Source organism: Talpa occidentalis, unplaced genomic scaffold, assembly GCF_014898055.3.
Source record: "Talpa occidentalis isolate TD23 unplaced genomic scaffold, MPIMG_talOcc4v2.1 talOcc4.14, whole genome shotgun sequence".
Lineage (NCBI taxonomy): Eukaryota > Metazoa > Chordata > Mammalia > Eulipotyphla > Talpidae > Talpa > Talpa occidentalis.
Window position 1 is genome coordinate 2,376,911 of NW_023601433.1, and position 13,179 is coordinate 2,390,089.

General features: G+C 69.6%; 1 protein-coding gene across 1 annotated transcript; it reads left to right on the top strand.

The window, feature by feature from the left end:
- The first annotated feature begins 7,285 nt into the window (after positions 1 to 7,285).
- Positions 7,286 to 10,933, top strand: CRABP1 (cellular retinoic acid binding protein 1). The gene is made up of 4 exons (XM_037511434.2): positions 7,286 to 7,410; positions 7,803 to 7,981; positions 10,136 to 10,249; positions 10,805 to 10,933. The coding sequence occupies exons 1-4, from the start codon at positions 7,341 to 7,343 to the stop codon at positions 10,853 to 10,855; spliced, it is 414 nt and encodes a 137-aa protein (XP_037367331.1). The 5' UTR covers positions 7,286 to 7,340; the 3' UTR covers positions 10,856 to 10,933.
- Positions 10,934 to 13,179: the final 2,246 nt, after the last annotated feature.

A 13,179-nucleotide genomic window follows, 5' to 3' on the forward strand; every position in this document is an offset into this window, starting at 1 on the left:
GGTGGCCTGAGCTCCCCTCTGCAGGCAGAGCTGGACCCACCAGGGAGAGGGGCAGCGGGGAGTGGGGCCTGACGGGTGAACACAGCTGCGCTGGCCCTCAGCGGCCTGGACTGGGCCCTGGGGTGCAGGCAGACATTGCATATGGGCCTGCCTCCTGGGTGATCGAGAGGCCCAGCCAGTGTGGGGTCTGAGGCCCGGCAAGTGTGGGGTCTGAGGCCCGGACCTGGAGCTGAAAAGCCCCCTGAGCCGTGGGTGCTTCCTGAGAGTGGGCTGCGCCTGCGGTCGGGCCAGTGGGCAGCACCAGCTGGACAGCCACAGCTGGTCCACACCAGGGGACAGTGTGCTGTGGGCATCTGAGCTTTAGGGACATGCAAAACAACACGTGCCCAGGCCTCCTGCTCCCCCGGACACCGGCCCCCAAGGCCTTGGTCACCAGGCCCCCCGGTGGGGACGGCGGCCTGCTGTGGGGCCTGTGTGTCCAGGGCGCAGACATCACGGCTCCCCTTCCCAGTGCTTAGTGCCCACTCCGGGGTCCCCAGGGGCTGTGCCAGTGTCTGGTGTCTCTCTGCTATGCATGCACCCCTGGGCAGGGGTGGGGCTCGCCACGGGGAGGGAGCAGCCCCCCAAGGCTTGTTGCAGGGGCAGCGCTGCCGGCCTGGCTCCCACCACCCCCTCAGAGCGCCGGATGGGGCCTCGGCTGCTGCGGCGAGGGATCAGGAGGATGGACAGCGTCTGTAGTGACTCAGGCCAGGTAGCGGCCCCAAGGGCCACTGGGCCGACCTGAGGACTGGCAGCAGCTGCCGCCGACCAGCCTTTGTGCCCCTGGTAACCAGCAGGGAGGCCCCAGGATCACGTCCCCAGTGGGGATGCCAGTGCAGCCTCCTCCTGCCCAAAGCTTGTACCTCCCCATGGAGCGCCCGGTGCCATCTGCCTCTGTGGGCAACGGAGGGTTGAAGGCCAGCGGAGGCTGCCCCGCCGCAGGCTGCCCAGGGGAGGGCTGGCCGGCCTGCAGGTGGTCAGAGCCCCACCTGTCCTCCTCCTTTGCTCCCCGCCACCTCTGGGACCAAGGGGCTGGCGGGCTGGGCTGTGGACAGTGGGGTGGGCAGCCCCCAGGCAGCCACTGCCTGGGACACACACTCTAGGGCCTGCCTGGACAGCGAGCGCCTCACCCGAGTCCACCCGCACACTCAGTGGACGCCACCAGCTCCACGCTGCCCAGGCCCTGGGCTGGGTGGCAGCTCTGGCTGCTGGGGGGCGTGGGGCAGCGTGGCTAGTGAACTGCAGAGGCGGGCCTGTGGGTAGGGGTGGGCTGTGAGGGACTGTGTTGGCAGAGAGGAGGGTGGGGGCAGGGGGTGGGGGGTGAGGGTAGGGGTGGGGGGTCCAGACCGCAGAGGCCCTGAGGGCTCAATTCTGAAGCTGGGAGGCCACTGTCTGTCCAGCCTGTGAGCTGCCCAGTGAAGCTAGCCTGGAGGTGGCCGTGGGTGCGGGCCCCTCTGGGAGCAGCGGGGATGCTGGCCAGGGTGACAGGGAACTGAGGCTCCGGCTTCGCACAGGATGCTGCTGAGGAAGCCGTGGCTGGACAGGTGGAGCCCTGGCCCCAGTGGGCTGAGCTCCTGGCCAGCGCCTCTCCGGCTTGGCCTCCCCACCCAGGAGTGACCGTCGGTGCCCCCAGTTCGCAGGCTTGGTCCTGGCAGCATGGCCCATGGAGGGCACTCTCAGGTTTGGGCACCAGGCCTGGGCCTCCGTCCTTCTGGCCAGGCTGTCCAGGTGCTGGTTCGTGCCATGTCCATGCCCGCGGCCGCTCCTTGCTGCCCAGGGTCCATAGGCCAGGCAGACCGAGCCCTGAGCACCTCCTCCAAGGGCTCTCCTTGCCTGGCAGCTGCCCTGGCCAACTCCAAGGGCAAACATGGGCTTTGCCCCCACCTGGTTCTGGGGGCCGGAGGGTCATGTCTGGCCAGGGCCTGGGCCAGGGTCGAGCGGGCACCCGGGCAGTTGGGGCGGGGGTGGAGGCGGCCGGCGCGGGGGTTGGGCGAGCTCAGCGGCACAGAGGCCCATGAATCACATCGCAGACGCGCAGGGAGCAGGGCTGATTGATATTCACGCCGAGGCCGCGGGCGAGCGGGCGTGATTGCCACGGCGGGGGGCCGCTGCGCCAGCGGGTCTTATTATGATGATGAATCTGCGAGTCGTCGGCACAGATGCAATCACCCTCGCAGCGGCGGCCCCTCATCACTCACAGCCAGGCCCACGGGCTGGGGCGGGGCAGCGGCCAGCTCGGCCCAGGGCCCTCCCGGGCGGGCAGCAGCCCCGGCCCGGGCCCAGGTGGCTCACTCAGCTGCCTCATCGATCGGAGAAGCTGGACATCTGGGCAGCCTCAGCAGCTGTCCCGCCCGCCCACCCGGTGGGCTTTGTCCTGGATGCGCCTGGCTGGCGAGGGGACGAGGCGGGCGTCCTCGCTTCTGGGAGCCGCTGAACCCTGACGGCGACCGAGCACCGTGACTGGCCGCACTGGCCTTCTCACAGGCCCTGGTGGGGGTGACGGATGGCCGGGGCGCTCCCCAGGGCCCAGAGCCGCCATTTGGCACCCTGAGGGCCCTGGTGAGAGCAGCTGGCCCCCAGGGCCGGCAGCAGGTGGACGCTGGGCAGTCAGCAGTGGGCTGGGGCCGTCCTGCGATCCCCCTGTTTTTTTCCCCATGAAAGGGGGGCCTGGCGCAGTCGCCATGTTTTCTGATAAATCACGGCTCCCGTCCCCCGCCTGCCGCCCCAGAGGTGCCAGCACGGGCATAAATCACACTGATGAGCACAGGCAACATGCGGGGCAGGCCCCCAGGGCCCCACAGAGCGCCAGCCACCCGGTGCCGGGTCCTGCTCCGCCCGCAGAAGGCTGGGCCAGGCTGGCGGCCGAGGGACCCCAGGGCTGGGCGGGCACAGGGGCCGACCGCGGGTGTGTCGAGCCTCAGCCCCTCGTCTGGAGAGCCCCTGCAATGCCTGTCCCGGGCCCTGAGGGCGGCCCTGGCTTGCTCCTCTGTCCCTGCGGTCCGAGCTCAGCGGGCCATGGGGACAGTGGCTGCGCCAGGCATGCTCCCGCAGGCTGGCCCCAGACGCCGTCCCTGGGGTTGGGGGGTGCCCGCCTGACACTGGCCCTCAGCTTTGCTGTTTGCTCGAGAGACCTTTGACAGGGGCGAGCTGACACCGGGCCCACACCCGCGCAGGGCGGCCCGCAGGCCGCGGTGGACAGCACCTCCCCAACGAGGCTCAGCGCCGGCAGGTCTGGTTTTCGCGGACGTCTCGCACCACATGCTCCCCCTTGTCCTCAGCTTTGTGCCATGTTTTCCTCGTCATTACAGAAACTTAAATGTACTTTGTGTGTGATCAGGAGTTTTCCTTTGCTTTTAATTTTCTTTTGTCATTTAACCGCGCTCCTTTGGCTGACATATCGGCTGCACGCCCAGGACAGACACGGGCACCCGAGGCAGCCAGCCCCGGGCCTCAGGCAGGCGTCCTGAGCTGGGCTACGCCAGGCCGGGCCGGGACTTGCCTTCAACCCGCCGACCCTGATGTCCTTGCCGCGCCCCAGAGGGCCCCGGAGGTGTCAGGGAGCACTGATGACCCCAGCCCGTTCCCAGCTGGAGCCCCAGGGCCTGAGATTGGGACTCCTGGAGCCTGGACGTGGCCCTGTCACTGGGCGGTCAGGAGGCAGACTCTGTGGCCCCGCTGTGGGGCGGCCTCCGTGCCAGGCACATGGCCGGATACTCCCTCGGCCGCAGCGCCGTGCCTGTCCACTGAGCCTCCCTGGGCTCCCAGGTGCCCCTGGCGTCCACCCCTGGCTGCTGAGGCAGCCGGCGGGTCTGCGGTGGAGCCAGGGTCCATCTGCTGTCCTACGCTAGGGTGGGACTCCAGGCCCCCAGTACCTGCCACCCCCCACTCCACCAGCCTGGAGACCCTCACCCCACACAGGCCAGTGCTGTCCGGCGGGCTCGTCCCCGGGAGCCTAGCCCCTTTGTCCTGTTCCGCCGAGGCCCGAATTGGCTGGGCAGGGCGGCCCAGCCCCCACGACGGAGAGCCATCCTGACCACCCCGCTGGGCCCTCTTTAGAGTCCTGGGTTCTCAGGGACTGAACTCTGACCCCCATTCTTCCAGCATGAAACCAGCCTGCCCGAGGGCAGGGGCCAGCCGCGAGCCACACTGGCCAGGAGCCGCGCTCGGCAGAAAGGCCCTGGACGGGGCGCAGGGCAGCGACCTGGGAGGAGCTGGCAAAGGGTCTGTGAGGCATAAGCTGCCGGCCAGAGGACACAGAGTCTAGGAGAGGGCCCGGCCTGGACTCCCACCCCTGAGAAATCTACCTCGGGAGCCAGCAGGGCCCTCCCCACCGCGGACCCCTCCGCCCGGCTCTGGTCCAGCGCCTGGGCCCCAAGACGAGGCCACCGCAGCCCCGTGCCCCGTGTCCCCTCGGAGCCCTGCCCACGGGCCCCTGTGGCCGCGTCCGTCTGCCTGGGAGTGGAACCCTCCAGCGTCCACCCCAGTCGGCCTCTCCGGGAGGCCCAATGCCAGATGCCCCTGCCTGCCCCTGCCCTGCTCCCATGGCCCCCGTGGGGTTGTCCGAGACCCGGCCCCCCGGCTCCCGCACCTGCAGGTCAGGAGCCTGGCACGAGTCCTCCTTCTCCTGCTCATCCAGCGTCCAGGCTGCCTCCGCCTGCTGACCCTGCTTTCTGGATGTGTCTTGGTCTGCCCTCTTCAAGCATAGCATCCTGGACACAGGAGACACCACCCTGGCCTCCCTGGGCTGTCCCCACCCTCCTCGATGCCCCCACTCGGGCTTTGGGGACCCACCAGTCCCCTCACAGCCTCCTGTGGCACAGGCTGCCCTTGCGGGACTGCCCAGCGTGGGCTCTGCACATAGCCCCGCGGGGCTCACACAGACTGCCTGGCAGGCCCGGAGCGCCGCCAGATGCCCCTTAAGCTCCTCAACACACCTCGGACCCTGGACAGGTCCCAAGGGCCTCGGCTTCCCGCACCCTCCCGCTGGCCGGACTCACGCTGGCCCCTCAGCCCCTCCGACTGCTCCTCCTCTACCCAGCCCTCCCCGCCCGGGGCCCTCTCCGCAGGGCTCTCACGCCCCCCACCTCCCACCTCAGGAGGGCACCAAGTCCTGAAGCAGGTGCACCTCCACCCTCACGGGGAGAGGCCGAGGCTGGCCCCAGCCTCCGCGGCTGCTCGGCAGAGCGTCCCCCACCCCCAGCCCATCCGTGCCCCCGTCTCCTGCCTTTCCTGTCGCCTCTGCCTCCACCCCCGAGCCTGCCCTGGCCAGAGGCACCTGCGCCACCTGCTCACTCTGGGGACAGGTGGCCTCGAGCAGCTGCTGACCCCACCCCGCCCCGCTTCCGGGGGTCCCTGCTCCATGTGCCCCCCGAGCGCTAAGCCTCTCTGCTCCCCCTTGACCTTCCCCATCCCCGTCCTGCCCTGGGTGTCTCGCCCACGCTGGAGTCTCGTCCACGCTGCTCCTACACATGGATGACCCCCCCACCCCATCTCCAGGTAGGCCTCGCTCCTGGACTCCAGGGCCCCATGCCCACTGCCTGCCCACCGCCTGCCCACCATCTGCCCACCGCCTGCCGGACAACTCACAGCCGACACAGCCCAAGTAGAACAGCCCAGAGCAGCAGAGGAGACCCCCGGCGCGCTGCTCAGAAACCTGGGGGTCACCCCGGCCCCACCTCCCAGGGGCAACAGGGACTTCTGGTTCCACCGCTGCTCCCAGCCATGCTCCCAGGCCGCCGGGGCAGCAGCGCCCCTCAGGGGCAGCCAGACTCCCCACATTGCCGCCGCTTTAGCAGTGGCCTCTGGGGCCCTACCAGGCCACAGCCCCCAGCTGAGCGGTGAGCGGGAGGCCGAGGAAGAGAAGCGGACGGCGGGGACTCTGCCCCAGTGTGAGGGTTGGTAAGCGCTGCCCGGCAGGGCTGCTCTGGATTGGACCCGGGGACACAGGGATATCGCCATGGAGGGTTGGTTTGTTGCCCCCTCGGCTCTGGGGTTCCCAGGGAACCCCTGGGATTCCGGAGGAGCTGGGGCTGCTGAGAAGGCAGCCCCTCGCCTGTCCCGGTTGCCAGTGGGTTTCGAGCCCAGGGCAGTGCCGGGAGGCCTGGCCGTCTCACGCAGGGCTGCACTGCACCCGCCCCTCCCTGGGCCTGCTCCTCCGCTCTGTGCCGGACCAGACCCCACTGTCCTCTAGTCAAGCACCCCCCTCTTTGGGGGGCCATGGTGCTGAATGAAGTGTCCAAAATGGCTCAGAATATCCAGATGGCGGGACAAGCCGCCAGACCCTCTGGAGGCGCTCGGAGGCCCAGCCCTCGGGTCCTGGCAGAGCCGCCCACACCGCCTGGGGGCCTGCAGAGGGGTGCCCCGGCTGCGCACAGGTGAGGAAGCAGTGCTTGGCCTGGCCCTCAGGCCAAGCAGGGGTGAGACAGCCAGAGCAGGGCCAGACGGGTAGCTGTGGCCTGGAGAGAAACACGGAGTTAATTAGGAGGCTGTATGGCACTGGAGAGAGGCAATGCGCACTGACCTGCCCATCGGCCCAAGGAGGGCTGGGGCAGCAGTGGGCAGGGGTTCCGGAGCCCCCAGGCAGTCACCTGGGAAGGCTCTGCTGCCCGAGGGAGGGGCGGCGAAAGGGCTGGGGCCAGCCACTGTGGTCACTGAGGGAGCCGCCCCCTCCTTGCCAACAGCAAGGCTCATGCCGGCTGTTGGCTCCGAAGCCAGCTGGGAGCACCGAAGCCGCTGGGAGCACCAGGCACGGACCCAGAGTCCCGTCCTGGCGGGTGTGGGCCCCGAGGCAGGTGGGTGGGGGTCGGGGTCTGCCCCCCCCTCCATCCCCTGGCAGGGGTGGCGATGAGTGGGATTCCACGCGGGCGGGGAGGGGACCTGCAGGGCACCCAGAGGCGCGACTGCTCCTTCCCGGGGGCGCCACCCGCTTCGCGTTAATGTCTGCTCGGGCACCTTCAGAGCGCACAAAGGTGGGGAGCCGGCGCGGGTATTCCTGAGTGGCCACCGCCTAGTTTCGGCCACTCCCCCGCTCCCGGCCAACGTTTGCTCCAAGCAACGGCCGTCACCCACTTTGGCGGGGACGGGGGCGCCCGGGGTCCCGCTGGCGCCTCCCGCGCCTCGAGCGCCAGGGCCGGGCCCCGCGGGGCGGGCGGGGCGCGGGCGGCGGGGGGCGGGCGGGGGCGGGGCTGCGGGGCGGGGCGGGGGGCGCTGTCGCCGCGACTCTGGGCGCGCGCAGGGCTCGGAGCGCAGTGTCCGCCCGGCTCGCAGAGTTGCCGCCGCTCGCCGTCCGCGCCGCCGCCGCCATGCCCAACTTCGCCGGCACCTGGAAGATGCGCAGCAGCGAGAACTTCGACGAGCTCCTCAAGGCGCTGGGTGAGCTCGCGGACCGCCACCCCCGCGGGAGGTGCCGGGCCCGCCGGGTGGGCGCTGGGGGTCAGCCGCGGGCCGCGGGGTCGGGCTGAGACATCCCGGCGAATTCCCGGGCGCACCCCACCTCGGGGCCGCGTGGACCCCGCGCCCGCGCCCTTCCCCGACGGCTCGGCCGGTGCCTCCCGACCTGTCGCCGCAGGGAGGGATGAGGACCGGATTCCAGGGCGCGTCCGGGGCAGTAAATCTCGGCGCTCAGTTGGAAACCAGGTCCTGCCGGGGAAGCCCCTCCGCCCCCTCCGAGCCCTTGCGGGACCCCGGCTTCCCCTCCCCAAACCTGGCCGAGGCGGCAGCGGTGCCGCCAGCCCCGCGAGCCGGCCGCGCGCCCTCCCGCGCAGGTGTGAACGCCATGCTGAGGAAAGTGGCCGTGGCCGCGGCGTCCAAGCCGCACGTGGAGATCCGCCAGGACGGGGATCGGTTCTACATCAAGACGTCCACCACGGTGCGCACCACCGAGATCAGCTTCAAGGTCGGAGAAGGCTTTGAGGAGGAAACGGTGGACGGACGCAAGTGCAGGGTGAGGCCCCAGAGCCGCGGCGCTAGCTCGGCATCCGCGCCCCCGCTGCGCCCCCGCTGCGCCCCCGCTGCGCCCCCGCTGCGCCCCCGCTGCGCCCCCGCTGCGCCCCCACCGCCCCCCGCCCCCCGCAGCCTGCGGGCGCGACCCTGCAGGGCGGCGCGGCTGCCAACGGCAGGGGTCGCGCCACGGGTGGCACCGCTGGGGGAAGCCCCACCCACACCTTCCCGGCCCCATCCCCACGCCAGCTCCCCAGGTGCCAAGTGCGCGCGCGGGCGGAGCCCAGGCTGCCGCAGCCTTTGTGGCGACCCCGGGCGGGCCGGCGCGGGTGGAGCCTGGAGCCCGAGCAGGGGTGAGCGAGCCGGGGCTGCGGCGCCCCGCCCGTCTGCTGCCGCAGGTGGAGGGCAGCCTCGCCCGCCCCCGTGTCCCTGGGCCCCGGGAGCTTCAGATCCAGTTTCAGCAGCCTGGATGGCCCTGCGCCTCCCGCCTCCCGCGCCTGGTTCCTTAAAGGAACGGTGGAATCTTGCCCAGAGCAAGGCGGGTTCTGGGAAAATGGACTCAGCCTCACTCAGTCTCCAAGGGCTGGATCTGTGTATTTGGGGTGCATGGGCCCCGAATGAGCCGGTGGACCCCCTTTCTGATCTCCCAGGCGGCCTTGACAGGTCGGCATGCGCGCAGGAGCAGAGTGGGGGGCTGGCGGCTCCTGTGAGTTGGGGCAGCTGGAGAAATAACCGCTGCTGCTGCCACTTATTTTATTTTTTTATTATTTTTTTAAAGATTTATTTATGTTATGTATGCTAGAACTGAGGTGCTGTCCAGAGATGCGGGGGTGAGACGATTCACCAGAGACAGAGTGGGGAACAGAACAGGCAGATCTACTGAAATACACTGCTGAGGGGAGCAGCGGGCGAGTCAGGAGAGGTCTGCTGCGCCCTGTTTGGGTTGCTCCCTGGCTGGGGATCGAACTGGTGCTGCAGAGGCTGCGGACTGCTTCATAGTGCGGTGCTTAACCCCTTGCGCCACCAGGGAGGCCCCTGCCTCTTATTTTGAAAGTGACAGAATAGGTCCCTTTCTCTCCTGAGTGTCTAAAAGGAAGGAAAAGTGATCACGTTCTGAGAGTGTGAGGTTGTTTGAGGTCCAGTGGGACACTCACTGGCCTTGGAGAGGGACAGAGACGGCCCCCAGGAGCTGGCTGACCACACAGCGCTACTGACCCCGAGTTGGCCTCTCCTGGACCTGGCGTCCAGGGTTGAGCTGGTGGGCCTGGGTCCCCGGCCACAGCCATGTCTGTGGAGGCAGCGGTCCAGGGCTGGGAAGGAAGGGAGCGCCTGGCGGCGCCAGGCCCCAGCCTCCTGGGCGGTTCTGAGGAAGGTGCTGGCAGCAGTGGGCCGCCTGGCTGGCCTGGTGACAGCGAGCGCCAGGTGCTTCATGGTCCCCGCCCGCCCGGAGGCCACAGCCACGCGCTTTGCCTGCCCGGACCCAGGCCTGCAGGGCCTCCTCCACCTCCGCCTCCCGCCTCCAGACGTGGTTGTCCCTGCCTGATTTCTGGAGGGAGGGATCCCGCGGGGCCAGCACGGGCAGGGCGTCCTCCGAGCCCTGGCCGCTGGGTGCCTGCAGGGAGGCTCTCGCTGCTCCAGACAGCACAGGTGGGGCGTGAGGGGTCTGGACTTTGCACTTCCAGTTGCTGGGAGGAGTGAGCCACTGCGTCGCCGTGAGTCATGGCACGCTCGCCCCTGGGTGCCGGGGATGGGAAAGGCACCTCGTCTCTACTGCTGCGCGGGGGGCTGCGTGTGCGCATGCGCGTGTGTGACTGCTGCACGTGCTGTGTGCATGCGCGTGTGTGCACTTGTGATGAGTGTGTGCATATGTGCATGTGTGTGCACGTGTGATGAGTGTGTATGTGCACGTGTGATGAGTGTGTGTGTGCAGGCGGTGAGTGTGCGCGTGTGCAGGCCGCACCACCCTCTGCACCTTGGCCCTGCCCCCCCGCCCCCCCCACCGCCCCGGGCCCCGCCCCTCCCAGACCCGCCCCACTCCTCCCGGACCCGCCCCGCCCCTGGCCCCGCCCCTGGCCCCGCCCTCCGGCGCGCCCCGCCCCTGGCCCCGCCCCCCGCGCGCCCTTGTCCCCCGACGGCGTCTCCCGCTGTCCGCCCGCAGAGCCTGGCCACCTGGGAGAGCGAGAACAAGCTCCGCTGCACACAGACCCTGCTCGAAGGCGACGGCCCCAAGACCTACTGGACCCGTGAGCTGGCCAACGACGAGCTCATCCTGGTGAGCGCCCGGCCCGGAGCCCGCAGGCCGCGCGGGGACGGCGTCGGGGCCAGGGGCCCGTGGTCCGGCCGTGGGGGCCGGGGCCCGTGAGGGGAGAGCGGGCCGAGGGGCCGGCGCAGGCGGGCTCGGGGGGTCGTCCCGGGAGCTCCAGCAGAAGGCGCGGCCGGGCTCGTGTCCAGGGCGCCCGGGGTGTCCCCACGCCCGGGCCTGGGCAGAGCCGCGGCCGCCGCCTTTCTCCGGAGCCTCGGCCCTGCAGGGCCAGAGCCGGCCCCACCCCAGTCTGCGGGGCGTCCGGGTCCCGCCGCCCTGGGGCCCGCGGGGGGCTGCTGGTGAGCCCCCGTCCGGCTGGCGGTGACCTGGGGTGGCGCGTGACCTCCCCGCGCTCGTCCAGCGGGGCACGCCCGGCTCCAGCGCCCGCCTCCCCCCGGAATGGTTTGGAGACAGAATCGTCCAATACGAGCCCCGCCCCCCACGCCCGTCCATTTAAAAAACCCTGGCCGGGACCTCGCTCCGCGCCGCTGGGGCAGCGCCGCCTCTGCCTTCTCTCCTCTGCAGACCTTCGGCGCCGACGACGTGGTCTGCACGAGAATCTATGTGCGGGAGTGAAGGGGCCGCTCCTCCTGCAGGGGCACGCGTGTCCCGGACCCAGCCCCGTCCGTGCCCCTCTCCCTCGCAGTGCGCCCCGCCCCCCCCCCCCCCAGCCCCACGGTTTGCGTCTGTCCTCCCCCTGCGCCAATAAACTGCTTGGACACCTCTCAAGGCTCCCCTCCTGGACTGGCTCCCTGGCTGGCTCCTGCTCCCAGCCGCCTGGGCTTGGGGGGCAGGTGGAGGTGTGGGCTGGGCCCACCTCCTGGCTCTAAGATGGAGTGAGCTGGCACTTGGTGCATCCCAGCAGGGAAGTACATTTGAGGGCCCATGGAGAAGAGCTCAGACAAGGGATGTTCAGGGGGCACCTGCCTGGACGGGATGAAGAGGCCAGCAGTGTGCTCTCAGGCCCAGGGACTGCAGCAGAGAGGGGCGGGGCCAAGCGCTCAGGCACATGGTCTGGACCCTGGGGGGGCTCCCCTATCAGCCTGCTCTGCCCATTGGCCAAGCCAGCTGGACCCCGGGGCCATGGGAGCGGCAAGGACAGTGGCTCCCCCAAGTCGCCTCCCAGGCACAACCCGCTGAGGGACAGACATCCACACAGCCTGGCTTCAGAATCTGAGTCAGGAGGTGTCCCAGCAGAGCCCAGTGCTGTCATGGGGAGACAGGAAGCGGCTCCCCTGAGCCTGCAGCCCCAGTCCCCGGGGAGCTTACTCCCACTCTGCGCCCCACCAGGCCGACCCCTGGGCCTTTATGCTGCCCCCCACACCCCTCCCCGCCACGCCGTGCTGGCCAGCGGGTAAGCTGGGGCGATCCCCAGGCATCTGCACCCCAAGGACAGGTAGTGGCATAATTGAGGCCCCTTCACCTGAACCCCCACACCAGGAGCCCACTTTGCTCCTGGGAGCCCCAGCCCAAGACCCCACTTACACCTGGAGCTGGTGGGCAGGGAGGCCTGATGCCAAATCGGGCCTGCAGCTCCCGCAGCCTGCGGACCGGATGTGTGGACAGTCCTGGCCGGGTGCCCCACGGGCCTGAACCCCAGACCATGGCAAGTTTGCATCGGGAAAGACGCCGCCCGGCCAGGCCAAGTGTCAGCAGAACTTGTGGGCAGAGGGCCGGGGTGGGTAGCAATGCTGGCCCCTGGCCTCCCACTGGCCTGCTGGGCTTCTGGAGCAGCAGCAGCTCCCAGGGGTGAAGATGGGTCAGCTCAGTGGTGAAATGCTGAGGCTGTGACAGGTGCCTGACTGGTCCTCACCCTTTGGTCAGTGGAGCCACTGTCCAGGCAGCACCGTCTCCCAGGGGCTTCCCTGTCCCCACCCCAGACCCAGCTGGGGCCGTGGCAAGCGCTATGCTAGCTTTCACATGCCGGCGCAGCCTGTGTGGCCCTGAGGCCGGGACCATCTGCTGCACACCTGTGCCCGGGGCTTGGCAAATGGGGTGGTCGCTCTGTGCACACCACTGACCGTGGAGCGACGCAGAGCCAGGCCTCCTGGCTGCACGTCCTCAGGCAGGACTGATGGGGAGCAGCTAATAGGGCCCATGCCAGCCAGTGCAAGGCAGACCCTGAGCAGGGACTCGCAGGACAGCGCTCGCTGCTCATGGCCACTGCCCTGGGCCCCTCCATGCCCCCCACAGGGCGGCTCACCTTCCTGCAGTGTGGCCAGAGCCAGCCAGTGACAGCCAGTGACACGGCTGGGCCCAATGAGTGGGAGAGCCACTGAAGGTCCTGGAAAGGCTTTTCCTTCCTGAGGACGGGGGACCGCCCAGGAGCCAGTCTGGTGGCCACTCTGAGAGCAGGTGCGGCCTGGAGCTGCCACGGCTGCCAGTGGCCCTGAGACATGGCCAGCATCACGGAGTGACTGTGCCTGCCCCTCTGGCTGGACAGAGGCCCGCCCAGCCGGCTCAGGCCTCACACCTGTGGGCCCAGGGTGGTGAGGAGGCAGGCGCTGTGGCCGTCCTGATGCACAGCTGGCACCAGCTGCTGCTGTCTGCGTCTTCCTCGAGGGGGAGCCTCATTGGCACAGCGGTGGGGCCCTGACTGGCGAGGCGTGCCCATCTGCTGCTCCCAGCCATGCTACCCTGGGCAGCCAGCACCGCCAGACACGCGGGAGGCTGCCAGGGACACTGTGCCTGCCCATGCACAAGGCTGCCCTCACTGGGCAGCCCGGCCTGGCCACCCCTCGCCCAGCCGGACCTGATATCGGTGGGTGTCTGCCGGCCCATATGCCAGGGGCGGGGGTGGGCGCCACTGGTCATGTGGGTCTTCACAAGGTCCCAGCAGGCAGGTCGACGCAGTCAGTGTGGACCTAAAACCGCCTTTCACTGAAAGCCTGCCAGCGTTT